The sequence below is a fragment of the Poromitra crassiceps genome, assembly GCF_964638095.1.
Source record: "Poromitra crassiceps genome assembly, chromosome: 25".
Taxonomy (NCBI): Eukaryota; Metazoa; Chordata; class Actinopteri; order Beryciformes; family Melamphaidae; genus Poromitra; species Poromitra crassiceps.
Genome location: NC_139649.1, coordinates 1,919,604 through 1,946,104, shown reverse-complemented (window position 1 = coordinate 1,946,104; position 26,501 = coordinate 1,919,604). Strand labels below are relative to the sequence as shown.

Here is a 26,501-nt window from a genome sequence, read left to right as displayed (position 1 = left end):
CAAGTTTCCGGTGTTTCTCACACCTCAATCTTGGCTGTTGCGCCTCATCCCATGTTCCTCTGCTCCTCATCCCTCCTGAGACTTGCGAGGGGGAAAATGCTGTTTGGTTGAACCCAGAGCCGTATAGATAGAAGAGTCCCGACATCTCCATTCACTCCAATGGACCAGTTTTTTACTCTCAAGAGTTCCAGGAAGTAAGGTCCTGGATTAAGCAGCACTGTCGAGTTGCAGCAAAATAGACAGTTTGTGTTGTACTCTGAAAGGGTTTTCCCCCCCTTGAATCAAATTGTACATTATCAGCTTTATTTTAGCATGCAAAAGTAGCGCGAGACCCATTCCTGGCTGTTCATTGGCTAATGAGTCTCGCTAGAGGACACTCATTTAACCTAGTGTTTATTTAATCCAGGCACCCCTGATACTTGTGTCAAATGCCAAACTCATAAAGGAACCCTTCCCATTGTATTTGGGAATGTGACAAGATGCAGACATTTTGGAAAGAAGTAAATAACCTCTAAACCCATCCCTCTTAGCCCCAAACTCTGCATCTTGGGCCTATACCCTGTAAATGTATCTTTGAGGGAGCATGGAATCAGAATGGTTGATCTCTGCTTAACACACACAAAACGTCTCATAGCTATGTACTGGAAGAATGTATCATGTCCTCACATCAGCCACTGGCTTAAAGAACTATAATCCTGACTTGCACTAGAAAAATTAACATATAAACATAAGATAGATAAATTCTACAAAGTTTGGGGACTCTTTCTTCATCTTCTTGAAAGCGAAGCTCTGCACACATTCTGGATTCATGAACCCTCTTATTGCTTGTCCTATAGACAGTTTTAACTTAAAGTTTTAACTACACAACAATAACAACCGTCACAACCCACCTGAATATCCGGTTTACTTCCTGTATACATAGCTGAGCGCAGGCTGATATTCGGCTCATATTAAATGTTAACGTTAGGCCGTGTCTCCGACAGACACATTAACAAGGTAGCCTATTTCGGTCTTTATGTCTTGTAGTAGTTAGTAGTAGTAGTTGTTGTTGTTGTTGATGATAGTTGCCATAACAACCACCCCTGTCGGAAAGACGTGCACACGCTGGGTAGGAAGCGTTGTTGTCCCGGAGGCGATTTTTTTTTCGGATGATGGCGAAGGCATAACCCGCCCCTCTCTGCCTCTGATTGGCCTAGCGTCAAACTTCCATCAACACATTCGCTTGGCTATCCTGCATTACATCTCTTTCTACAGTCTGTGGTCAGACCGTCAGACAGACATACAGCAGTTACGCTTGCTAGCCTGCATGAAAGACGCCAGTGTGTTTATGTTTTTAATATAGTCACTCATACCGGTATCTATGGTTTATAACGCTGCCACTAATCACAGGCAGAGAGGGCCAGGGGTGGGTTATGCCTTCGTCATCATCCGAAAAAAAATATCGCTTCCGGTAAGCTAGCTAGCTAGCTGTTAGCTGCTGGTTGGTTGGCTAGCGAATGTTAGCCGTTAGCTAACGTCACAGGACATTACGTCATCACAGGATAACAGCCAATCGGCTGGCTCAGATCTGTTCAAATCTGAGCCAGCCAATCGCGTTGTCCTGCGCTGTTCGGGACCGTGTATAAAAGGCGACCGCCCACCGGGGTGGGTGGGGGGAACCAGAGCGGAGGGGAGAGGGGGAGGATGGGAGAGGAGAGGAGAGAGGGGGAGAGGGGAGGGGGAAAGGAGGGGAGAGGCGAGGAGGGGGAGGGGGAGGGGGAGAGGAGAGAGAGGGGGAGAAGAGAGGAGAGGAGAGGAGGGGGAGAGGGGAGAAGGGAGGGGGAAAGGAGGGGAGAGGCGAGGAGGGGGAGAGGGGAGAGGAGAGAGGGGAGAGGAGAGAGGGGAGGAGGAGAGGAGAGGGAAGGGGGAGAGCAGAGGAGAGGCAGAGAGGGGAGGGGAGAGGAGAGGAGGGGGAGAGGAAGGGGAGAGGAGAGAGGGGGGAGGGGAGGAGGAGAGGAGGGGAGGGGGAGAGGAGAGGAGCGGGGAGGGGAGAGGAGAGGAGGGGGAGGGATAGAGGAGAGGAGGAGGGTAGAGGGGGAGAGGAGGGGAGAAGAGGAGGGGAGAGGAGAGGCGAAGTGTTTCTTCCCAAGAACTGCACTGTTTTTCTGTGAGTATAAACCTGACTGAGGTTCACTAGTTTCCATCCATTCATCAGTACTGTCTTCAGTCTCAGAAGAGTCTGAAGTCTTGTCATCACTAGTTGGTTGTGAATTATTAGCTGGATATAAGTTTATAAGATATAAGTTCCTGGTTGGTTCTGATAGTCCACAGCCCTCTCCATCAGCTTCTGTTTTCATATGTTGTTCAGTTGAGCTGCTGGCTAGAGGCTCTGCCTCTCTGTTCTCCTCAGTTTGGCTTTGATGAATCTGTGAGGACTGAGGTTCCTCTTCCTCATCTTCACTCTTCACATGAACAGCAGTGAATTGGAACTTGGTGATATCAGCCTCCTCCAGCCCTTGAAGCTGCTCTCCCTCCCGCTCTCCAGTCCAGAGTTCCTCCTGCTCCTCTTTAATGTGTGGGGGCTCTGGGTCCTCCTGAAGCTGGGTCTTCCTGGTCCAGTCTGGACTTTAGACTTTTTAATTTGCACACAATGACTAAAGTCTTTACTCTTTACTGACACACTTTATCCTTCTTCTTCTTCTTCTTCTTCTTCTTCTTCTTCTTCTTCTTCTTCTTCTTCTTCTTCTTCTTCTTCTTCTTCTTCTTCTTCTTCTTCTTCTTCTTCTTCTTCTTCTTCTTCTATTATTTTATGGCGCTCTTTGTGCATTACCGCCACCTACTGGAGTTTGATGTCTTCATAGTGGAATCTATTTACAGTGTTCATCATAGTGCTCCCATTCACGATATTATATATATATGTCGGCGGGAACTTCTCCATCTCCTGTCAACAACATTCAAGAACCTTCTAGCTGTGTCCATCATCATCATCACAGATACAGCTGATGGTCGCTCTAGCCAAAAATGTGTACTTTGAATTTTAAAATTGGCGTTCCGCGCGTTGTTTCAGACCGGACATATTTTTATAGCAACACCGTTCATTCCCTTCACTATGGACGCTGAATCGAAGCGTGTTTTGGAGTATTTGACAGAAGTTGAGGAGGCGGCTGAAGATGTTCTCACTAATAAACAGCAGGTAGCTAGCTAACGACTGACTGCTTAGCAAAAAATCAATAACGTTAGTGTTTGCAAAAGATGGCCGCGGTATATAATGTAACCTTCTGTCTGCGGCTAATGTTAGCAGCTAACGTAGTTAGCTAGCTAGCTAATGCTAGCTAAGTCAGACTCGTGACAATTAGATTAGCTAACATTCCCTTACATACCAATCTTTTTCTTTAATTTCTTCACTGTGCATATCACAGCAAAACTATAAATGCATTGCAGTATCAAATAAATATGACATCCCTCAGAACCTACATGAACTAATAACTAAACTATTATGGATACTGGGCTGTTCTAATATGTGCCGCAGTAGTAGCGAGCAGCTCGTATTAATTTGAGGGGTAACGTTAATGGTTTACCAAGTTTCTCTGCTTTGTCAGATTGTGGACCTAGACTCGAAGAGGAATAGGAACAGAGAGGCTTTGAACGCACTACGAAACGACATACCAGATTCAGGTGAGTGTCCATGCCTTCATGACAAGATGCTGCCAAAGAGTGGTTCTCAAACTTCTTCACGTCAAGGAGTACACAAAATTAGACCCTTCCATTTTATAAGATTTTGTCCCAGGGTAACCCATCTGATGTTTTTTTGCTTTGATATGTTTTATTACAGAAAGTGTATGAAACCCATGACCAAAATATTCATACATTCTGTCACTGTGTTACTGTACTTATGGATGGAATTGGTCCCTGGGCGCTGCACAGTGGCTGCCCACTGCTCCTAGTTCTAGGAAGGTTCCTAGTAGAGGATGGGTCAAATGCAGAGGATGAATTTCCCCAAGGGGATAAATAAAGGATAAAGGATAACCTAACTTAACTTAACTTAACTTAATTATAGTGAAAATAAATTATTTCCCTTTTTGCTGGGGAATCTCTGAAACCCCCTCAAGGACCTCACTTTGAGAACCACTATACTATGCCATATTCCTGTTTTAAATTGTTTCTGCACATGTTGGTCCACAAAGTTCAGTCACTGACATCAGTGACTGCATTTACATGGAGTATGACTATATGGCATTTACATGGAACACAGAGAAATCTGGTTATTCATATCCCTATATACATAAGTACTAGTATCCCGGTTACTGATGACTGCGTGCTATCTGCGCAGGTGCCTGTTATGTTTATAGGGCTAAAACGATTCCTTGAGGAACTTGAGTAATTCGATTACAAAAAATGATCGAGGCAAAATAATGTGAATCGACACGTTTCGTTTACACTGTTTCACACGGATGCTTATTAGTGTGGCACAACACGCTTCCGCTGTGGAAGACAAGGCTGCAAAGTGTGGAGAGATTTTTGGGAATAACCGTCTGGTACGGAAATACCTCGGCTCAGGACCGGAAATGTCTGAACAAAAACGTACGTTTGGCATCTAAAATCATAGGTGAGGGACTCCCATCCCTTACCGAGATCTACACCAACTATCTTTTTAACTTTCTTCCTTCTTTTAAAAGGTTGAGAAGCATCAAAAGCAGAACAGCCAGGTTCTGTAACAGCACCTACCCCAAGGCTGTCCGTGCTCTTAACTCTTAATGTGCTGCAGGCTTATTCATGTCTGATTTCTTCTGTGACACATTGACAGCATTTAATTCTAAATTTATGGCATTTACCACTGCTGGTCGTGGTTCTGTAGCCTCCCTGTGGGGGTGCTGTTTTATTTAGGTAAAGTATTGGTGCTCTAAATTACCAGTATGTATTATTTCTTTGCACTTTATGCATTTTATGCATTTATTTTTTTCTCTTTTACATTTTAGGTTGAATGTGTGAATCGCATGTGAGGGGGATTGTTTGTCTTCATGTCCTGTTGTGTTCCGTGTGAGCTCACTAAACCAAATTCCCAGCAATGATGTTGAATGGCAATAAAGTATTGAAACGTGAAAGAAAGATAAAATAGTGAAGAAACTGGTCAGAGAGAGTGACAGAAACTGTCTAAGGTTTGGGATCATCTCAAGCTTAAAAAGAACGTAAACTCAGTGGAGTGTCTATTGTAAGACCGTACTTGCCTGCTAGTAGACAGTCTATCAGAGCAGAAGACATCCAGTAAATGGTGCTGACTAGTTGATCAATATGACGGCTAGTTGCTGCATCCACGCAGCGTTTTTTGATGTGGCTTCTTGTGAGGAGTAATACAAAGCGCAACCTCATCTGACTTTAACGTCGGCGGGCCAACGTTAGCTCAACATCATCAGCTGGTTGTGCAACAAGCAAGGCTAGGCATGGTTATTTCCAATAATGTTACATGACCCGGTATACAGTAGTCCGTTCTGTCTCTCTCACACATGCACATACTTTCGTGGGGAGGATTGGCAAATGGAGACCCACAGCCTGACAACCATGCCACTTGATTGTATGTGCAATTTAAGAAATAAAAGGAATTAATGATTTTTCTAAAAAGGAAACCAATGTAGTTGTTTATTTTAAGAGACATGTCTTATTTTCTCTTGTATGAAAAAATATCTTATCAATCATTGTCACACTATGAAACCAACTATTATACTGTATGTGCGCAAACGGTATTGTGATTTGTTTCACAGTGGAAACAGCCCTGTCTTCTTGATTTGAAACATTGCCTGCATGAGCCAGCTGTGGAGGTGTAGATGTGCCTTCTGGGCTTAGTCATAGGCCAAGGGTATAGTTGCTGTAGTTCAAATTCAAATTCAATTGATTATTGCTATCATTTCCAGAGAAAGTGAAGGTTTGCTTTGGAAACATGTTCATCAAATTTCCCAAATCAAAGACCAGAGAGATGATTCAGAAAGGTAAGATCTTCTCAGTTAATGTCTAACTACTGTATATTTGATAGATTTATACTGTATTTTGTGTATAACTGTATATCTCATCATTATTTATGAAACAATACTAAACACTTTTGTTCTTTTTTTGTCCCCCCCACCCCTTCCCTCATAGACCAGGAACAGCTAGACAAGGAAATAAATGACCTTCGCAAAGGACTGAAAGAAAAAGTAAATCGTCTCAATGAGATGCAAGGTATGAATCAGAATCATAATTCTTTATTTTGCCAAGGTATGTTTTCACATCCCTTACCATACAGGAAATTGCCATCGTGTGGTTGGTGCGCAACCACAATGACCACTCTGGCTGTTATTCAGTTCTGCTGGCCAGTTAAAAAGGTCACAAGTTTCAGTAACAGTTGGGGGGGGGGGGGGGGACTATATGTGACACTGTTTGGCATGGGACTAGTTTTCCATTTGGAAAGATTTTCAGTGATTTGTGCCTCACGCCAAGTTAATTTATATACATTTCAATCATGAGAGACTTGAATTAATTGATTAATAAACGTTATTGAACCAATAAACAGTTTAGGCGCGGCGTATGGCTCCATGATATGACGACGCTCCTCTTGATATGAGAGAGAGAGGGGGGGGTGTCAGTGCCATATGGGATAGATAATAGATCCCCCATAGGGATTTCTACAGGAGCCATGACGTTGGTGGTGATCAGGGGAGGGAGTGGGGCGAAACAACTGCTCCAGTGATGATGCACAGCAGCTGAGGATGCCGGCACAAATGTGAGTAATGCCGTAGTGACGTGGGCTCTATATACTACCAGGAGAAAGGGGCAGTTGTGACGTCACCAGTAACGCCACTCAAGCAACTGAGACGTCACCAGTGACGTCAGTCGAGCAGGGAGTTACACCCCCGAATGACCAGGGGCACGAACAGCATGGGGTGCACTAAATGTTGCTGTAGAAGTCGGTCTTACATGATTGAAATATAGTCGAGGCAACACTTAACGTCAAGCTGAAATGACATTTACAGGATATGAGATTTCTTAGCGTGATGTATTCTGAGTGAAACAGGGTAAGAGGCGGGACATAGCGCATGGAGGAGTTTGATTTGACCATTGGAAAGTGGGCGTGTCTAGGACGAGGGACTGACTGACTGAATGCGAGCTGGCAGCCGAGGCAATGCAAGGCGAGTGCCCTGCTCTCCGTGCTTCTGGAGGAGAGGGGGAAAGCAGTCAGCTAAATAATGTATTTTATCGGACAGATCTGAAACCTACCGGTCACGTTTCAATAACAGTCTATGTACAAACACAAGATAATGTAAATAGAGCCCCATGGACAACGTACTACTCGCTGGCAGGCTCACTGCGCCGAGCTCGAGAGCAGTGGACGGTGGCGGTTGGCTCCCTCCGGGCGGACAGCCTCCTCCTCCCTGAGGCAGAGAGCTGGCTACCTGATCTTGAAGTGTGCGACGAGCTGCGCTAAATAGCCATATTCCTGGAATGTGAATTAACAAGCCAATTGGCCTATTTCACATCCCACCCAAATCAGCCAACATTTTTGTGTCTAAAAGTAAAGAAGTAAAACAGGTGCAAGCAAGACATTGATTAGAGCCCCAGGACTGGACCCATTTAGGAGTTCCAGTCCGCTCTAATCAATGTCTTGCTTGCACCTGTTTTACTTCTTGCCTTTTATACACTAAATGGCTGATTTGGGTGGGATCTGAAATAGGCTAATTACTTGTCATTTGCATCTACATTAAATGAATACATTACTATTAGTTTAATTTTGTATGTTACATACTTGGCTAAGTCTATTAACATTTATGAGCTAGCAACTTCTGCCATTTGGACAGCCATTTTGCCTGCTTGGAATTTCCATCTAGCCATGAAGGTTGACAGCTGTCATGTCATGATATTATTGTTTAAAATTGGGTTGAAATTTGATGGTACTATCTGACGTAAGCACACTGTAGATTTCGCTATGAATGAAGACAACATGGTTCACTTTTGATGTGAAAACCCAAAGAAATTGAATGTTTGGAAAAAACAAAAAACAAAAAAAAGGCATACATTGTTAAATAGGTGCACTATATGACCAGGGATGTGATCTAAACTAGTTAAAAAGTAATTTTTCATTTCAGCTTGACTTTAAGATAATTTAATCACCGATTCATTTTCAAATGCCAGTGCTCATATGGGAGTTATTAGACTGATTCACTAAAGCTGTGTTCACACAGAGATATTTATTTTTTGCTCTGTCGCTCGATTCACCCCTTTGGAATAGCTCTGTCACTGTGTTTAAATCGCTCGTCAACAGGCACACGAATTGACGGACATCTGGGGGCTATAACGTTACGCAATGTCATGATGTTTGTCCACTATGAGCCACTGTAGTTGTTTACAAGCTAAGCCTATCAGCGTGCTCCTAACGTGAGCTCTATACCGGTAGTACAGACTTCAGCTGTCAGCCTGTCAATCAGCTGTCAATGCAGTTTGTTGCCACACAATAAACCAGCGGTTTGTTCCAAGCCAGTGTGATCCTTGACTCACTCTCACACGGCAGCCAATCAGCGTTGAACAGCGAGCGACTGATGCCAGCGTAATTTCGCTCGAGTTGGGATATTTCATCTCGGGCGACGAGCGTATTTTCTCCCTATCGCTCTGTCTCTGTCGCTCGGAGGCCCAGCGATTTTTCTCCCGGGCGAATATACGCTCAATCGCTCGTTTGCATTGACTTTGTATGTAAACTCGATGCCAGCGAAAAACTTTAATAGGTCGGTGTGAACGCAGCTTTACAAATACAGTATAGGTAATCATGTTGGTACATGAAAAGCAAGGTTAACTGACCAGAATACTCATCTTGAGTTTAGTATCATCTAAAATAAATAATTATATGAAGAATGCAATGTGAATAAATGGGTATTTGTATGGGATTATGTGGAGTCTAAGAACTATATCAAAATATAAATAAAGAACTGTATAATTTCAAAATATAAATCACAGAAGTGAGCATAATTTACTCGGCTGCACCTTATGTCAGCATTCAGCAACATTTCTTTCTTGTTTTGTATTCTTGGCTTCAAGGTCCCATCTTGTGTAAAACAAGATTTCCTTGCTTCTTTGAGTATAAAGGACTTGGACGTGAGATATAAACATCATGGAAGTCTTAAAACACATGGGGTCATATCTTACACCCGGTGCAAGCGTTATCTTTGCTAGTTTCTAGCACTCAAAAAAAGATCTTGTAATTACCACTGGGTCAGTATATCAAAGGACGTGTTTCAGCGCCTCAATGGTAATTGGGGGCACGGTGGTGCAGTGGTAGCACTGTAGCCTCACAGCAAGAAGGTCCTGGGTTCCATTCCCGCCTGGGACGCTGTGGGTGCCGGCTAGGGTGTGTCCTCAGTGCCTACGGCCCAGGTGGGGTCATCAAAATGGCTCTTTCTGTGTGGAGTTAGTTTGCATGTTCTCCCCATGCTCCCCTGGGGTGTCCTCCAGATAGCAACCCCCTCTGCAAAAAAAAAATGCTTGTCATCATCAATTTAGACAGCAGAAATGTGTGTCACGATATCAAAGTATCTTCATATCATCACGATAATGATTCCACTGACTATAAATGATAATATTGAATTATCGCCCAGCCCTACCTCTACCCATACCTTGTGCTCTTCTCAAAAGATGAACTGTTCTGAAAGTTTTTCATTCCATAGATGCTGATGTGTCATTTGATTTGTAATCTTTCCGTAATGGTCAAGTTGTTGGGTTAGGGGTGTGGAAATTATTCCAGTTATGGTGAATGATGATTATGGTTTGAATGATGATGACCATGATGTTGAGAGATGTTGATTCTTAATTACAGACCAGCAGCTTTCTGTCTGGTTAATGTATAACTCATACTATATCTTTTAATTTGTGTTGTATTATTTTTGCTTATCTGATTGTCTTGTTTGTAAATGTATGATGTTTAATGTTCTATGTGGACCCCAGTAAAAGTAGATTGTGCTTTGCATGAGCTAATAAATCAAATCAAATCAAACCATGATGTGTGTCTTTCTGTTTATTTCCAGGAAAACCTGAGCTGAGGGGCTACAGACTTTCTCCTCTTTCTGGTGATGAAATCAAAGCTATCAACAGCCTTTTAAAGAGATGACATCAGCAGACAGACATGCTAACTGCTTAACAGCTTTTATAGGGAGGACATAAGCCCCAGATAGCATGTTAACAAGCTGCCAAAGAGCAACAGTTGTCCAAACAGTACTGCTGTGTGATCACTTGTGGATGGATTTGATGGCATGCTGCAGTCTACTCTGGACAGTGAACAGTGTGCATGTAGTTGGCTCTTCCTCTTGCTGCTTTCCTCCATTGAGGTTGTTGTTGTTGTGGCCACTAGCCCACAACCAGCTCACTGCTGACCACGCCCATATGACACATGGTTTAGGCTCCTAAATGTCCCCAACATCATTGGAAAGCCTATTTCAGACCAACCTGCGGATTTAGGCATGAACACCCCCAGACTCACAGATACACAAGCTGTTAATGCATAACCTCTACTATTTTGCTGCATCAATGGGAAGTAACGTGGGCCTTGTGGCTGGTCACAAGGTGGCAGTGTATCTCAATAAGACGGGTGCAGAGCCTTGACTCAGTGACCGTCTCCACAGCCTCACTGTACCACTATACAGTGTTACACTGCTCAAAACCCCTGAGAATCACCACAAGGGTTTGTCGGAAGTCAACTAAAATCTTGCAACTTTATGAATATATCAAATATGTTTGCTAGTACCGCCCCTACAGAAATGTATGTTGGCCGTCTGATTTGATTGTTCTTTATTGTGTCATTATCTTGTCTTTGAATTGAATACATTAAACTAAATTTCCGGTTGATTTTGTGGACTGTTTCTGAGGATTAGGCTATAGTATCTATATCAGTTATTCAAACTATTTTTTGTTTTTTTGACAACAGTATGTCTGTAATTGTAATCTGAGTGACAAACAGCTACAGTGCTCACCCGAGGTGAAATAAAGTGTAAATGGGTACAACAGGGTAATTTGAGGGTCTTACATGCCACACTGAACATGAGAGGACATGAATAGCCTGGGGCAATGAGAGAAGGCAGGGACAGTCACGTAGTGGGTATGGTGGTGGTGGTATTGAGCGGGGAGGGGGGGGCTTGTGGGTGGTTGTGTTTTGCTGTTTGCGTGCCACAGCACTCAGACCTGCAAGCAGCTCCAAGTGATGAATTTATGACTCAAAGGATGGGAACCTGTTGTTTGTCTCCAATGTTACACAATTCTACAAAACGAGACACGCATAGGTGCCACGCTAAGAGAAACACCCGACAGCCACTGTTGGCATATTTTGTCTTCGACCTGTGGAACTGCAAATTAAGTTACATAATTTAAATTTGGTGGCTGATGATATAGTTCTCTCAGAGGCCTCCACCAGAAGATCACAGCGCAGTTATTCATTTCCATGTAACTGTGTAATTTGTGTGTGTGTGTGTGTGTGTGTGAGAGACATAGTGTGGAGTGAAGATTAATCAGAAGCCAAATCTGTGGCCCCATCATAGCCTCAGCTGGAGACTTGACATATTAATCATAGCTTGGAAGTCAGACACCCTTGTATGTGCCAGAAGAGAGAGATGTTGTTGCATTTGGATCCGTTTGTCCTGCATGTTGGTAATCCAACAGCCATCAATGTTTGGGAACAGCCTTGGACTTTTCTGCTAGTTCTGGAGTCAAGGCTGTTCACCAGTGTGTTGAAACAGCTCAGAATGTTCACTGTCGCAGAGCTGCCAAAGTGATCAAGTAGTAGGCCTACTACAGTACTACTACAGTAGTAGGCCTACTCCTCGAGTGCCAGTTCATGCACGGGACATGGGTGGAAGGGATGGGACAAAATGTCATGTCAAGATTATTATTATTTTAATTGAAGTAAATCCTAAATTGAATGTTTTTTTGCCCATTAAGTCTACCAGCAAACATAATTATAGTATGGGATTTGAGCTGCTCCAGATGTGAAAGGGTGGGGGTAGATTTGTTTACGCTAAGAAATAATTTCCACATTGTAACAAGAGTGTTATATTTCACTCGTTTCCTCATGTCAGCCCAAATGATCCTCTGTTCAGAGACTTCCAGCTGAATATGCAGACGAGACGAGACTGTTGCTCCGTTTTAGCTCCTGTCTCTAGCTGACAGCAGAAACGACTGTGATGAAAAAGAGTGGACCACTATCGAACAAACGTTCATATCTCAAAAACTACAGGCTACATTGCATCCCTTATATTTTGACATTGTGAGTGAGAGCAGAAGTAGCTCAAGGGTTTGATGTAAAACATACTGTAAGTATGTATGTACTGTATGTATGTAACTCACAGTTTTAAAATGTGTGAATTTTGTCAAAAGTACAGCCTGTAAAGTCTGGTAGAATGAATTGTGATATCACTCACTCAAGGCCGGCTCCATTGGTTGGATATGATTTGTACAATGCAGAGGGCTGGAGCAATGACCATATATGGCCCGTTTCCGTTCAACTCTTGTAACCTCTCGTTCAGAGCAGTCTAAATCCTGCGATTTTTGGTAATGGGGATAACGTTAACATAGTTTACCTCATTATTTGAAACTTTGGCCATATATGGACATCCAACATAACACAGCATATACAAAATATGGAAAAGCATAATAGGTCCCCCTTTAAAAGTTCATAACCAGTAGTTTATGCACACGTGAGAAGAAAGGCAAAGATGGATGATATTCCATATTCTAACCTCTGACATCACTACTGTGAACACAACAAAACAAAGAACAGTTCTGACTCTTCAAATGTTCATTATATTTTCTAGTCAAGTACATGAAAAAATCTTTCACAAACATTTGGCTTTTATAGAGCATTTAGCCTAAGAATTCAAATTAAATGCTTTGACATAATCTGTCAAAATCAGATATATCAGTGTATTTATAGGTTATTAGTAGTAAAGTGCATCACTCAATACAAAAATAAAAGTGTTTTATAGAACAGAAAGCCTATTCTACAGATAAAACACAATGACAAAAGGCATAGTAGACTGTCATTTTATGCTTAAAGGGATCCAAAAGAGTTTTCCTTGTAAACAACTAATTTTGTATATCTATCTATCTATACTATAATGACGGGATCGTCTGTCTCTCTCTCTGTCCTTCCCGTATCTCGAGAACCGTTTGTCGGATCGACTTCAAACTTGGGGAGTGCGCTTAGGGGGACCTGACCGAGTGCAGTGTGTGTGCAGGGGGAAGCGCCCACAGGGTGAGTAAACATTGCTGTCAGTAATCGTTGAGGGAAGGTGAGAATGAAGGGGGGCAGCATCCCTCCTCAGGTTCCAAGGAGGGCAGCATGAAAGGAGCAGAGAATAGTATAGAACATGTATTTGTATGCTGAATAAGCAGCATTAATATTCATGTGTCATCAAGTCTGTCGTGTGCCTGCACTATGGCCCACTGTGGAAGGCCGAGCGTGAGCCTGTACAGAAAATTGGTTCAATTTTCATTGAACCAAATGGGTACCCACGAGTCTCCCCTTTACGAGGTAGCATTTTTCACAGCCTAGCATTAATAGCTTGTGGATTGATTTCTTGTTGTTGCTCATCACATTTTGTCTCAACAAAATCTGCTTTTGGGTATTTTGCTGAAATGTTTTTGTATGTGGATGGATTATTAATTTCCCTTATGCCCAAGTTCACATGCTCTGTTAATGAAATAAAAAATATATAATATAAAAAAAAAACATATAGGGGAACTACATCATCTTAGTCTTGTGTGTTGATCAGAGTTGTGATTAAAGGGTTGCGTGGGCCCCGGAAGATTTTCAGATTTCAAAGTGGGCCGCATCTTTCTGAAGTTTGGGACCTCCCTGGTATGATGATGAAAGGCTAGGAGGGAATTCCTTTTTGTAGCCTACTGTCCTACTTCCCAATCTGGTCAAACTGTATTTGTGTACATACATGACTCAACACATATGAGGCATTTTCCATACGTATGCTACAATCCCTGTTCTGATAATGATAGTGATCTTGAGTACAGATTAGAATGCACATGCGTTTTGCTGGTGTCTCCATTCAGAGGTTTGAGAAGGAGACAGGTAAGTGCATCTTATGTATATACATTATCTGTCATCTGTGAATATGGCATGAGGCATTGGGTTTTAGAATGCACATCCACATGCCTAGACAAATATTCTGTACACTATGTACCCATGCAGTGTATCGTGCTGCGCAGCCATTCCGCAACATCGCAAGTTCAGCCATTCATTTGCACAGCCATCGTAAATCACACACACACACACACACGCACGCACGCACACACACACACACACACACACACGCACGCACACACACACACACACACACACATAGTTCTGATACCCGTTGGAGCCACAATCCCTGCCCATTAGTCAGGCCCCCCTCACAGAGTTGGCATGCAGCCTCCTCTCTCAGATAGTCCACTTCCCTGGCTGATTCCAAGTCCATTCAGCTGTGCTCCTCCACTCAGGTGAGCTCCATCAGTAGCTAACGAATGGAGCTCTCCATGGTGCTGAACCTGTGTTGACTCATTCTGGCCACTAATTAGCCATTTTTGCCCATTTATTCAGTCCTAATGACCTCATTCAAAAATCCAGCTCCATTAGGTCACCTGCAGGGCTGCTCTTTACACTTCCTGAAGGATTCATTTCCATGGAGAGCTTGTGAAATTGTGATGGTCTTACGAAGTCGTCTCATTTGTGATGACTACAGAATACAAAATATTATGGAACTAATGCGATGATCATTTTTCTGCTTTCATATACATTGTTAATCTTTATATGTTGAATTTCAATATATCGCCCCATACCAATTGTGTACATTGCGTATTTGTGCTGTATATTCATATTTACGTTGTCTTCATAGTCCCATATCTTCACATTGTTATAGATACTATATAATATCATTTACACAAGTTTCATATTGCATATTTTAATACTCTTTGGTATATTTCCATATTCTATATACTTTTAGTGTATTTATCGTACATATTCTTCAATCATTCTCTCTTTCGTAAGTCCTATACTGCTATTTTGCAGAACCCAATACTGTAATTCCATACCTCTTCCCATACTTTTCATTCATACATTGTACAGTACATATACATTGTATCCTTTCACTATTTGCTGCTGCAACAACCCAGTTTCCCCACAGGGACCATTAAAGTTTCATTAGATCTTGTCTTACAATAACATGTATTTGTTTACTTTCATTTTCAGAAAGACTGTAATTGTGTCTCATTGTCAGTTGTTATCCTTCTGCAATTCCTTCCAGGCACATTTTGATAGAAAGCATCAGCCCCGTTGGAAATGCCGACGTTGGGGGAGTTAATGCTTGATAATACAAAGTTTGTAGACCATGTAAAGAATCTGTATTATTCCTTGTGAGCGGCAGTAAGGCAGGTTTTACTCGGACACACAGATCTGCAGAAAACATATACGTTCTGCTGTTTTCATTCCCTCTATCCACAGAGACCATGAAGTCTCCGGGGGGGATTAGACCTTGTGTGTGGCACCCCTGGAAGAGTAACAGGGAGTCTTAACAAATAAACTCTTCCTCAAATAAGTCAACTGGTCATTAGTCTCCATCAATGGTGTAAAAATGTTACAAATGTTGGCGGAATGTTCGCTCCTGTGTCCATGAATAACATCGGAGTCTTATAGACTGTACATCTTGGCACTGTGCATGCAGTGGATTATTTATTGCCGCAGTGCTTTGCATGGACAGGTGTTACACAGATTAGAATGTGTTTGAGGTGGTGAACAGAACAAATTGATTTCATTTCTAATATGGCTGTGTACGTGGATTGAATGTCAAAGCGTTTTCTTAATCCAGGATTTACCTACTCAACTAATTTTGTGTTTTGAATAGGTTTCTTTTCCCCCCCGTCAGATATTTTATGGTTCATTTCGGAGCAAAATCAAGATCAAGCAAAACAGCAGAAATTATGAAAAACCAGTTATTCTCAAAATGTGCGAAAAGATGTCCAAATCTCAGAAAAGCTGTGAAATCCATGGCCAGCTGCTGGCGCATCGTCTTTGAATTCAGTAACAGGCTTTGAAACCTCCACTTTAGACAGAGGCTACCTTATGTTTAGTTAATTAGTTGGTTTGGCACGACCTTTCTTTCTTGTACAGATAATGCATAGTCTGCTGCATGGTCAGAAAATCATTACCTGTCAAACAAAACAAAGAGTTGGTTTGGCAAGGAAGGGCCTGTCGGGCTGTTTGTTCTCTTCTTTCATGTACAGATAATGCATAGTCTGCATGGTCACAAAATCATTACCTGTCAAACAAAACAAAGAGCAGGCATGACAACAACAAAGTTATCACAGGTTCTGTACTGAACTTCATCATAATTATACTACCAGACATGCAGCTAGAGGTAATTTTACACTGCCGAATGCAGCGACAAATGCCATACGATGAACAGTAATGTACAGAGCTGTGTATGAATGGAACTCACTCCCTACGCACATCACACAAACAATCAGTAAAGTAACTTTTAAACTATCAGTCAAACAACATCTATTAAATAAATAGGACTGAGAAATATATAACTTATTATAGAAAATAATATAATGAATACACTGGATATAAAATAATCATAGAAAAATAGAAAGTTGGAACTACATTGATGCATTGATTACATACATTTGATTGATACACTTTATGGACATTTGGTAAAGGACTCTAACATATAAAGGGATATTTTATATTTTATCTTATTCTATTTTTATTTTATTTTTTGTCTTGTTTTTGTCTATTCTTGTCTTATGTGTTATGCTATGCCTTTTGCTTTGTTTGTATCTGTTGTTATGTACTGTGTCTTGTCATTTTAAATATGTGTCGGACCCCAGGAAGATTAGCTGCAGCTATGCTGTAGCTAATGGGGATCCTAATAAACTAAACTAAACTAAACAGTAGGACAAAAACAAGCACAGAAACAGGTCAAATACAAGTCAGCGAGAAGACAAAGTCACATGGCTGCAGATTAGAAAGTAGCAGAAAATGCATTGTGTTTAGTTTGTATTATCAAAACACCTGAGGAATGAAATGTTGATGTCATGTGTAGCTTGGTGGGAACAACAGGGATGCAGACCAGACCTCCGCAAGGTGAAACTGCTTTTCCTCCAGAATAAACATTGTTTTATAATATAGGGACATAATGAGGAAATGTCTTTTTCCCCTAACACTCTTTGTATCTATCTATCACTATCCTGCTCTCATGTGACCGATCTACTGGGTGGGAAGTGTCTGGAAGTCAAGATAGAAAGCTGCTCCCTCAGGTTCCCCGACCGTCAGACCAGCGAGGAGCCTCGTAGGCCTACACACTGGCTGCCAGGTCTGTCTCTGCTCCTGTGCCTTCATCACTTTACATGGTAAACTTGGCATGACATTTACAACCACTTTCTCCTTGTGGGTTACAGCCATATGAACAGCCATATGATTCCAGTGACACTTATGGAAATGTCCCTATTTACTAGGTGGGGGGTGTGTGCAATGTCTCTATTCTGTTTCTTTGACATGCCTTATTGAAGACTATATCAGGCTTAACAATGTAGGTCCAGACACTGAATGCTATGTAATGCTCAGAATATACTTTCAATCTACATACAATTATATTGGTGTGTGTGCGTGCGTGCGTGCGTGCGTCCGTGCGTGCATGCGTGCGTGCGTGCGTGCGTGCGTGGACGTGCTCAGATAGACCGCAGGTGCTTGGGCACCTGCCCCTTTTCCCTCTGAATAATAAGTGCCCTTTTTGCAAGACCCGTCTGCGGCCGACATTACTGTGTTTAAGAGGCTCTAGCGGACCCATTTCTAAAGCTGGAGTGAAGATACAGATATCCTCCAAAACTAGAATGCCGAATGCATCCAGTGGTGCCAACCATGTCATGCTAGCTTGTCGGCAAGGGGGCTAAATAACGCTCCAAATTTAGGCTACATTTTGGCGAGGGAAAAACTGGCATGGCTGTTTTCAAAGGGGCCCCTTGCTCTCTTACCTCAAGATATCTGAATGAGAATGGATTCTATGGGTGCCCATGAGTCTCCCCTTCACAGACATGCCCACTTTATGCTAATCCTGTGCAGTTTTTGCCTTCTATTTGAATATTTCTGCACACTGGGGTCCCTAAAAAGTCTTGGAATTACATAATTTGGGTATGACTGGAAGGCCGAGACTCTTGTGGATTCAATGAGCCCAATTGTATTCATGTGTGATGATGATGTTCGTCCCCATAGTAGCCATTTCTTTGTAGTGAGACCATTTTTTTTTAACTTGACCTCACTGTATAAAATGACATTTGTAGTTACTACATTGTCTCTTACATGATGATAGATAGATTCTGTCCTATTCTATTCTTCATGCACTTAAAGAATCATACCACACTCATGCGGATAATGCATGGTGCGGATAATGCATGGTGCTGACATTGTCTATAGGGATAATGCATGGTGCTGACATTGTCTATAGGCTAATACATTATGTATGTCATAATGACTGCTTCCCTCAGTATAGAAATATATAAAAATTCCCATAAAGTTTCCAAAATGTGCTCTCCCCAATGAGCGGTACTCACAAAAGAAGATATTTATCATTCCGTGCACCTGGGATGGGAGCATGTGTAGACTGTGCACTGACTGTTGTACAGGGGCGACCTGTTGCTCACCCTCCCCTGTGGAGGAAATGCTCTGCAGATCTCAACTGTGAAGCCAAATAAATATAATACATCTAGACCACAGCAAACACATACTTAACCCTTTGCTCAGGAGACATTCTGTCTCACATACTTCACTTTTAGATGAGTTCCTTTGGAGGGCCAGAGCCGCCATTTGTCAAGTTAGTTAGAATCCACCTATCAAAGTGTTGAATGCTGCAATCATTGCACAAAGGTTTCTGGTACTGTACTTCCATATTTCAGACAATGCTCTTTTTTCATGGCTTTACAAAACCATGCTTCTAAACCAGTGGTTCTCAAACCTTTTCCACGTCAAGGACACCTAAACTGACACAAATTAGACCACAGACCCTCATTTGATTTTGTCTCAGGGTCCCCCCCATCTGATAAGAATTTAGCTTTTAGATGTTTTATTACAGAAAATATATGAAACCTATGACCAACATACTCCAAATACATTCTGTCATTGTGTTACTTATGGATGGAATTATAGTGAAAATAAATTATTCCCTTTGTTTTTTTTTGCTGTAGACTCCCTGGGACCTCCACTGCTCTAAACCGTTATCTTAAGTTGTGGATGAATGTGTGTGTGTGTGTGTGTGTGTGTGTGTGTGTGTGTGTGTGTGTGTGTGTGTGTGTGTGTGTGTGTGTGTGTGTTATCTTAAATTGTGGATTAATGTGTGTGTGTGTGTGTGTGTGTGTGTGTGTGTGTGTGTGTGTGTGTGTGTGTGTGTGTGTGTGTGTGTGTGTGTGTGTGCAACCTTCAGTAGCACAGTAACTCAAAAGGAATTCTTAAAAGTAACAGATGCATGTGCACTGGTTCGAGAGGTTAGCTCTTTTTATTATTTTGAGCAGGATGCACTCAGCTTTTTGATGGCTGCGCCCCTTATAACTTGTCAATGCAAGAAATGACTCGTGCCCATTCTTATAGCCTCTGCAGGGAAAGAGTTATAACATCACTGATGATGTCACAATGTCTATCAGTGTCATCAGTCATCAATCATAAATCACTGGTGATCTTATATATTTCTTATAATAGGGCGGCATTCTGTCCCACACGAACACCGCCCTATTGGACGGAACACCGCCCTATATCTTAGTAATAATAATAGTATTAGTAAACAAACACAATCCATCAACTGAGCATGCAAACGGCACCAACTGATGATGTCATGCCCAACAATCGTCGAGTGGTGGCCAGAGGGATGATGTCATCATCATCATCGTCAAGTGGTGGTCAGTGGTGACTGATGATGCCATACCCACTGATGATGTCATGCACCACAATCGTGGAGTGGGCCAGTAGTGTCATATCCACTGATGATGTCATAGACATTGTGACATTATCAGTGATGCACTGCCCAGTGATGCCTTAATGACATGATAGGAAAACAGACCGCCGTGCTGTACTTGACAAAATCTGGTGTCGGAGCACCATAACAAATGAAAACATAATCAGTGACAGCGCACCACCACACACAGATTAAAAACTGTGTGTGTGTGTGTGTGTGTGTGTGTGTGTGTGTGTGTGTGTGTGTGTGCGTGCGTGCGCGCGAGCGCGTGCATGCGTGCGACAGACAAAACAACAAAAAACAATGAAAAATAGAAACACAGAAGAGAAACAGTAGTGGACAGCACTGAGCTAAAAGAAATCGGTGGACAGGTATGCTGTTATGATGATGTGTGTGATGATATAGGTCAGGAGCAGAAATGACAGGTTGCCATGTGAATCAAGGAGTGTGGCAGTATCAGCAATATAATAATAGAGAGAACAATAAATAAATAAGAATAATAAATAAATATAATAATGACCATTATAATAATTACCCTTACAATTACACAGCAATGAGGAGCGAGGTCAGACCGGGGGACCGGAGATTCAAGCGAGAGGCCCCCCCACCCGGCCCACCAGCCACACAGCAGGGGGGCCCCAGTGGGAGACAGGCGAGGCGAGGTCAGTGAATGATTAATGACCCTTTTCCTTCTTTCGTCCCTTTTTGTTAGTTTGGTTCAAGTTTGAGGAAGCTGTTACTTTGAGCCGTGCCCAGGCCCAGAAGGAGGGCGCTGGCTCATTGCAGGTTTTATGCCTTGTCTTGCATCGGACAACTCCCAGACCGTTTAGGAGGGAGTCTGTCCACTGAGGACTGAGGAGTGACATTCCCTCTTCCCTCTTCTAACTTCTAACTCTTCTATAATCACTATAACCTAGATTTCTGCAGGGGCACATTTTGCACATTTTTGACCATCAAATCACCCATTAATCCTTATTTAAACTAAATTTAGAAATGTAGTATAGAGCTATGAGTCAATAGACTATATTGTTTTATGTTATTGTATTGTTATTTATTGCCTGAGAAAACTGTCCCGTCTTTACATAGACAAAACCATGTTGACCCTCTTTTACCGGGCCTATGTTGAATCGATCCTGTCCTTCTCTCTTGTGTCATGGTTTGGTAACCTGTCACTGAAAAACAGAAACGCTCTGAACCAAATTGTGAAGTGGGCTAGTAAGCTTATAGGTGAGCCTCAACTCAACCTATCAGTTATCTACTGCTCACAGCTGCAGTGTAAAGCCAGCTGTATTCTACAACACTGTTCCCATCCCTTACACAGTGAATTCCAGCTCCTTCACTCTGGCCGGCGGTTTGCGGTCCCTCGCTGTAGGACCAAACGCTACAAAAGCACTTTTGTACCTGCTGCCATTGCACTGCTAAACAAAGCTGTTACAGGATGATTTCTTTGTTTTATTTCTCATCTTACTCCGCACATACATGACACTCTGAGGGTCTCATGAGTAGCTACATGTGTGTGTGTGTGTGTGTGTGTGTGCGTGCGTGCACGAGTGTGCGCGCACAAGCGTGTGCAGAAGCACTTTAGTCTTTCAGCACTTTAGTGTCCTGTCACAAAGCACTTTATCATGGTTTTACTTTACTTTGATCTTACTGTATTTTAAGGTGCTCTATTGTATTGATGCTTGTTTGATGTCTTGTGATTTCGTATGTTTTATTTTTATCTTCTGGACAGCTGAACTTCCCGTCTGCATAACTATTTTACCCTCGGGTACTAATAAAGAAACCTTGAACCTTATTTATTTGGTGAATGAATGACATCAAATATGCGACACCATGGAGCAGATGTCTTGGCTCATGAGTACTATAAATACTACTGCTCACCACTGAAGTTTTTTAGTGGCTGCCTGTATACTATAGACACACTGCTCGAGATCTTATGATACGATAGTGGAAAGATAAGGGTCCCAATGCAGCAGCATTACATGCATATATGGTAGTTTCGCCGCTGTGTGTCTGCCTGCTCGTCTGTCTCGCTCTCTGTTTAGACACAACTGATAAATATGTATATACGGACTGGTGACAAATTAAAGGAAAAAACAAAGCAAAGTGTCTTACTAAGGTGTTGGGCAACCATGTGCTGCCAGAACAGCTTTAATGCACCTTGGCATTGATTCTACAAGTCTCTGGAACGCCATTCTTCCAAAAGATATTCCCTCATTTGGTGTTTTGATGATGGTGGATGGTGGACGGTGTTCAATTGGGTGGAGATCTGGTGACTGAAGGCAATGATTCACTAAATGCCCCCCACACCATAACCGAGCTACCGGAAGCATTCAGGCTTGTACAGTCAATCAGGGTGTTTTATTTTGAAATTTGTTTTATTTTGAAAATTGACCGGATGATGTATGCCGTTCCTGTGGCTGACTTCCTGCCTGGCTTGAGGCCGGCTTGACACAGGATCAGGCGCTGCAGGCTGCGACGACGGTGGGCGCCACAGGAGATGCCACAAAAAACGCGGTGGTCCTGCGGTGAAAAGTTGAAACAGAATCAACTTTTGGAGAACCCGACGTCAAATTGCTTCTTCTTCTGGCGTGTGTCTTTAGACCTGCAGCTCCGTTGAGGCAAGCCAGGCCAACGTTTCATCGTCCAGTTCCATCAGGCCGCGTTCTCCATGCGGTGGCCGGTGTTTGGGGCAACTGGTGGTTATATGTTCCACAGTCTGTGCAGGGGCTCCACACTCGCATGAGGCACTGTCCTTAAGACCCCACCTCTTCATTGAGGCACCGTAGCGTCCGACGCCGGTCCTTAGGCGGTTGAGAGTTGTCCACTGCTTCCGGGGCAAGTCCTGACCAGGGACGTCCAGAGGGTCATTGATGTAGAGGTGCAGCCTGGATGGTTCTGCTGACCTCCACTGGTCCCTCCATCTCGTCCTGACCCAGGAGGCTTTGGAAGTGTCAGGTGGTGTTGTGTGGAGTAGCCTGTGGGCTTGCATGGAAAAGGGGCGCCGTGACTTTAGGCGCACGCGTCGTGGTGTCTCTGTGGTGGTATTGTGAAGGAGGTGGGATGCGCTGATCTGTGCCTTGCGGGCAAGGGCCAGTGTGGCTGCTTCTCGTCTGATGGTAGCTGGGGCCAGGGCTCCAAACTCGTTTTTTTCCAGGTAGCACTAGTGCTACCTACTGTTTCATTAGGTAGCACAAAAATAAATTAGGTAGCACCATATTTTTTTACCGTGTGACAATTAACACATAACCTTTTCATGCCATGATGCCGATGATACATTTATATTCCAAATACCGTAGTATTGCCGTGATCTGATGTAAAAATTGACTATGACTCAAACTTGACATTTATCAAATGTTTTAATCGATTGATTAAACACTGCATGAGCAGTTGACACAAGGTCTTCTTATATGAATAATAAAATCAAACCATAAAATAACATACATCATGTAATGACATGAGGAACTAGTGCTGGAGATGGCGGAGGAGATGAGGAGGTAGAGAGAAACAGACAAGTCGATTCTGAGTGTTTCCACAGCACAGACAGCATCCTCAACTTATCCAACAGTGCAACAGCCAACTTAAAGTGACACTCCACCTGACCACAGCAGCATTAACACATTCAGTTCAAATAAGCTCCAGTCAATAAAACTGCACAACTTACAATAAACATAAACAGCAGCATACATTTACTCACTGTGTTTTGGATCACATTCAACATGTGTTCTATGGCAGCATGTCAGCACCAAAACAGACAATCTAGAGCTTACAGCTAACTGTGAGCCTGTAGATTGCCTGTGATGCTGCCATTTCTATGAGATCCAAAGACTGGAATCAGTCCTGGCCTGCATGGACACTGGCCAACTCTTAAAGTTAGGCCTCCTGGGGGCCTTTCCCTTGGAGAACCACACCTTAACTCATTCAGTGCCAGCCACTTTTGGAGAACGGATGCTCCCAGTGCCAGAGTTTTCAGAGCGTTTTCAGTGATTTCTCGAGGCCCACAGAATATTGTGTGATATTACTATGTAAACACCGAACACGCACAAGAACGAGCTGGCTCTATTGTATCATCAGCAAAAAAAAGTTTATTGATACCATTTTCCGTTCTTTAGTTATGAGCCGGAGAAGATAGGTTGTTTTCAGCGTTTTCAGGCTTTTCAAATTATTAGCTGAGATAATCCGCCTTTTGTGAAATGCAGCATTTCAAGCACATTCACTGAGTCTGAAGATAATATTTTCTGATGTAGTGACGTAGTTGTTGTGTGATGCCCTGCGTGCACCACCCCCCTCCCCCCCTCCCCCCGTAAACTCCTCCCCACACTGCACACAGCCTCACGCAACCATTATATTTTCGGAGTGCTGCGTTTGTGTGCTGCTGTCGGCTCTCAGCGCTACAGCAGGGAAGAGCCAACCCGGATTGCTGAATGGTTTGGCGTCAGGGGCTGCTTTCCTGTCTGCTAATCGGGTGGAGAAACTATACAGACAGACAGACAGACAGACAGACAGGGACAGAGGGGCTCAGTTGTGAGCGCGGATTGACTCCTGTTCGGAGCCAATGTCAGCTCCCGCGACAGAGCAAATGGCTCTGGGAGCATGCATCGGGTTGTCTTTGATCCACGGCTTTTAGGCTGTTTCTCGGACCTGTCTCTAATCTGGACTGCACCGAGCAAGCACTGTCGCCACCTAATGAGTCCGTAAAATAGGTTATACACCTCCAATAGCTACTATAGTTGTACAGGAGCTGCGGAAGGCTTTGATCGACGTCCCACCGTCAAAAAACGCATTGGACGTCGAAGGACGTCCGTGGCATTCTACGTCACTATTTAATTGGACGTCGAAGGACGTCCATGGCATTCAATGAGTTAACATCCTGCCTGGCATCATAGTCCTCCAGTGCTGGACCCTCAACACTAATACGTAGAGATGCTCCGATCAGCTTTTTTGAGGCCGATCACCGATCACTGGAAGCAGTATCTGCCGATCCCGATATGGCCGATCACCGCGTCAAATCCATCAATTCAAGCCTTCTATTTATTGTGTCGCATTATTCATATATTTAATTATTCTTAACAACATCGACATTGTATATTAAGTATTAAAATTAGGAGATGAGAAAGTATCATGAGTTGGCAACCGTTTTATTATTATTTATTACAGAGTAGACTGTATACTGTAACTTTCCTGTGGAAAAATAAATAGTCTTATAAAACAAAAAATATAATACTATGTACACAACATGTGCACCAACACAGCTTGGAACATGTCTGTGAAAGCTGCAGCGATAGCCTCCGCGGTGTGTGACCCAGAAAACTCTTGTGAGTGAAGTACAACTTTGTTCAGGTCGAACTTTTCATCAATAAACTGCGCAGTTAGGCTCAGCATGGACATAGGACAGACACTCGAACTCCAAATGTCAGTCGTGAAGCTGATTGACGTGGTGTTGTCTTTCATAAGGCTCTCGATGTGCTTGTAAACAATTTGGTATAATTCCGGCAGGCAAACGTCAGTTAAATATTTACGTCCTGGCAGCGTGTAACGTGGATCCAAGCAGGATATGAGGCGTTTGAACCCGAGGTCTTCCACAACAGACAGCGGCTGCTGATCAAGACATATGAATTCCATTAGCTTTGCATTTATTTCTTTTCGTTTCTTGCTGTCGTTGCTGACTGTTATTTCCATCAGTCTTTGTGTTGCTGACTTCGCCTCTGGTGAAATAAAGTCGTGGCGGTGGTTTCAATTGTTTTCAGAGTGAAAAAAGTCCGCTGCTCAGCAAGCTCCTGTAGTTAGTTGAGCTGCAGCGCTCCGCTAGGCCGCAGGGTGTTTGGTGAAGCCGCGGTCTTGCCTGGTGAGAGGCCGCGGGGTACAGGGCAGGCTTCACTCTGTTGCGCCTCTTCCCTCCGTGCGCAGCGCAGCGCATGCCTGAGTTTGACTAACTACAAAGTGATATCCATTCTCCTGGCGGATTGTCACATTCGCCCATGCGGTATCTCCTTTGAGCACACAATGCAAACGGCAACAAGTTGTAAAATTGCCAGACAGGCGACGCCATGTTAGCTGCTCTGCTGTTTGTTCTCGCCCAAGCTGCTTTCGCTATAGAGAGAGTGCAACTTCCAAACACTTTTTCGCCACTACCCGGTGTGTGTATTGTGAGTGAGTGACGTAACCGCTGTCTTGCAGCACAGAGGCACGCGCAGGCAGACGGGGAGCAGAGGGGACAGAAAGATGCGATCTGAAGCAGGCGATTGGTTGGGGGGGAAAAAAATATTATCCTCTCTCATTCTCCCAAGTCGCACGAGTGCGACCTGATTGCAAATTAACTCGCACATTTTGAAATTAGGTGGCACATGCGACCTAATAGGTCGCACTTTGGAGCCCTGGCTGGGGCAATACCAGCGAGTACGGGCAGCTGGTTTACCGGTGTGGCTTGTAGGCAACCAGAAACTGTCCGCAGGACGCTGTTGAGGACAACATCCAGCTTCTTCACGTGGGTGCTGCGGCACCAGACCGGGGCGCAGTACTCGGCGGCAGAGA

General features: G+C 43.3%; 1 protein-coding gene across 2 annotated transcripts; it reads left to right on the top strand.

The window, feature by feature from the left end:
• The first annotated feature begins 3,061 nt into the window (after positions 1-3,061).
• On the top strand, positions 3,062-10,831 carry pdrg1 (p53 and DNA-damage regulated 1). 2 transcript variants are annotated; one of them, XM_083660538.1, is made up of 5 exons: positions 3,062-3,172; positions 3,579-3,654; positions 5,886-5,960; positions 6,109-6,189; positions 10,017-10,831. In XM_083660538.1, the coding sequence occupies exons 1-5, from the start codon at positions 3,089-3,091 to the stop codon at positions 10,097-10,099; spliced, it is 399 nt and encodes a 132-aa protein (XP_083516664.1). In that variant the 5' UTR covers positions 3,062-3,088; the 3' UTR covers positions 10,100-10,831. The 2 variants fall into 2 exon arrangements, with proteins under 2 accessions (XP_083516664.1, XP_083516665.1); XM_083660539.1 differs by lacking the exon at positions 5,886-5,960.
• The last annotated feature ends 15,670 nt before the right edge of the window (positions 10,832-26,501 follow it).

Excerpts from the sequence above, each read along its gene's own strand:
- pdrg1 (XM_083660538.1), top strand. The coding sequence starts at position 3,089 with ATGGACGCTGAATCGAAGCGTGTTTTGGAGTATTTGACAGAAGTTGAG. Across the intron at positions 3,655-5,885 it reads AAACGACATACCAGATTCAG|AGAAAGTGAAGGTTTGCTTT; the intron begins GTGAGTGTCCAT and ends TATCATTTCCAG. Across the intron at positions 5,961-6,108 it reads CAGAGAGATGATTCAGAAAG|ACCAGGAACAGCTAGACAAG; the intron begins GTAAGATCTTCT and ends CTTCCCTCATAG.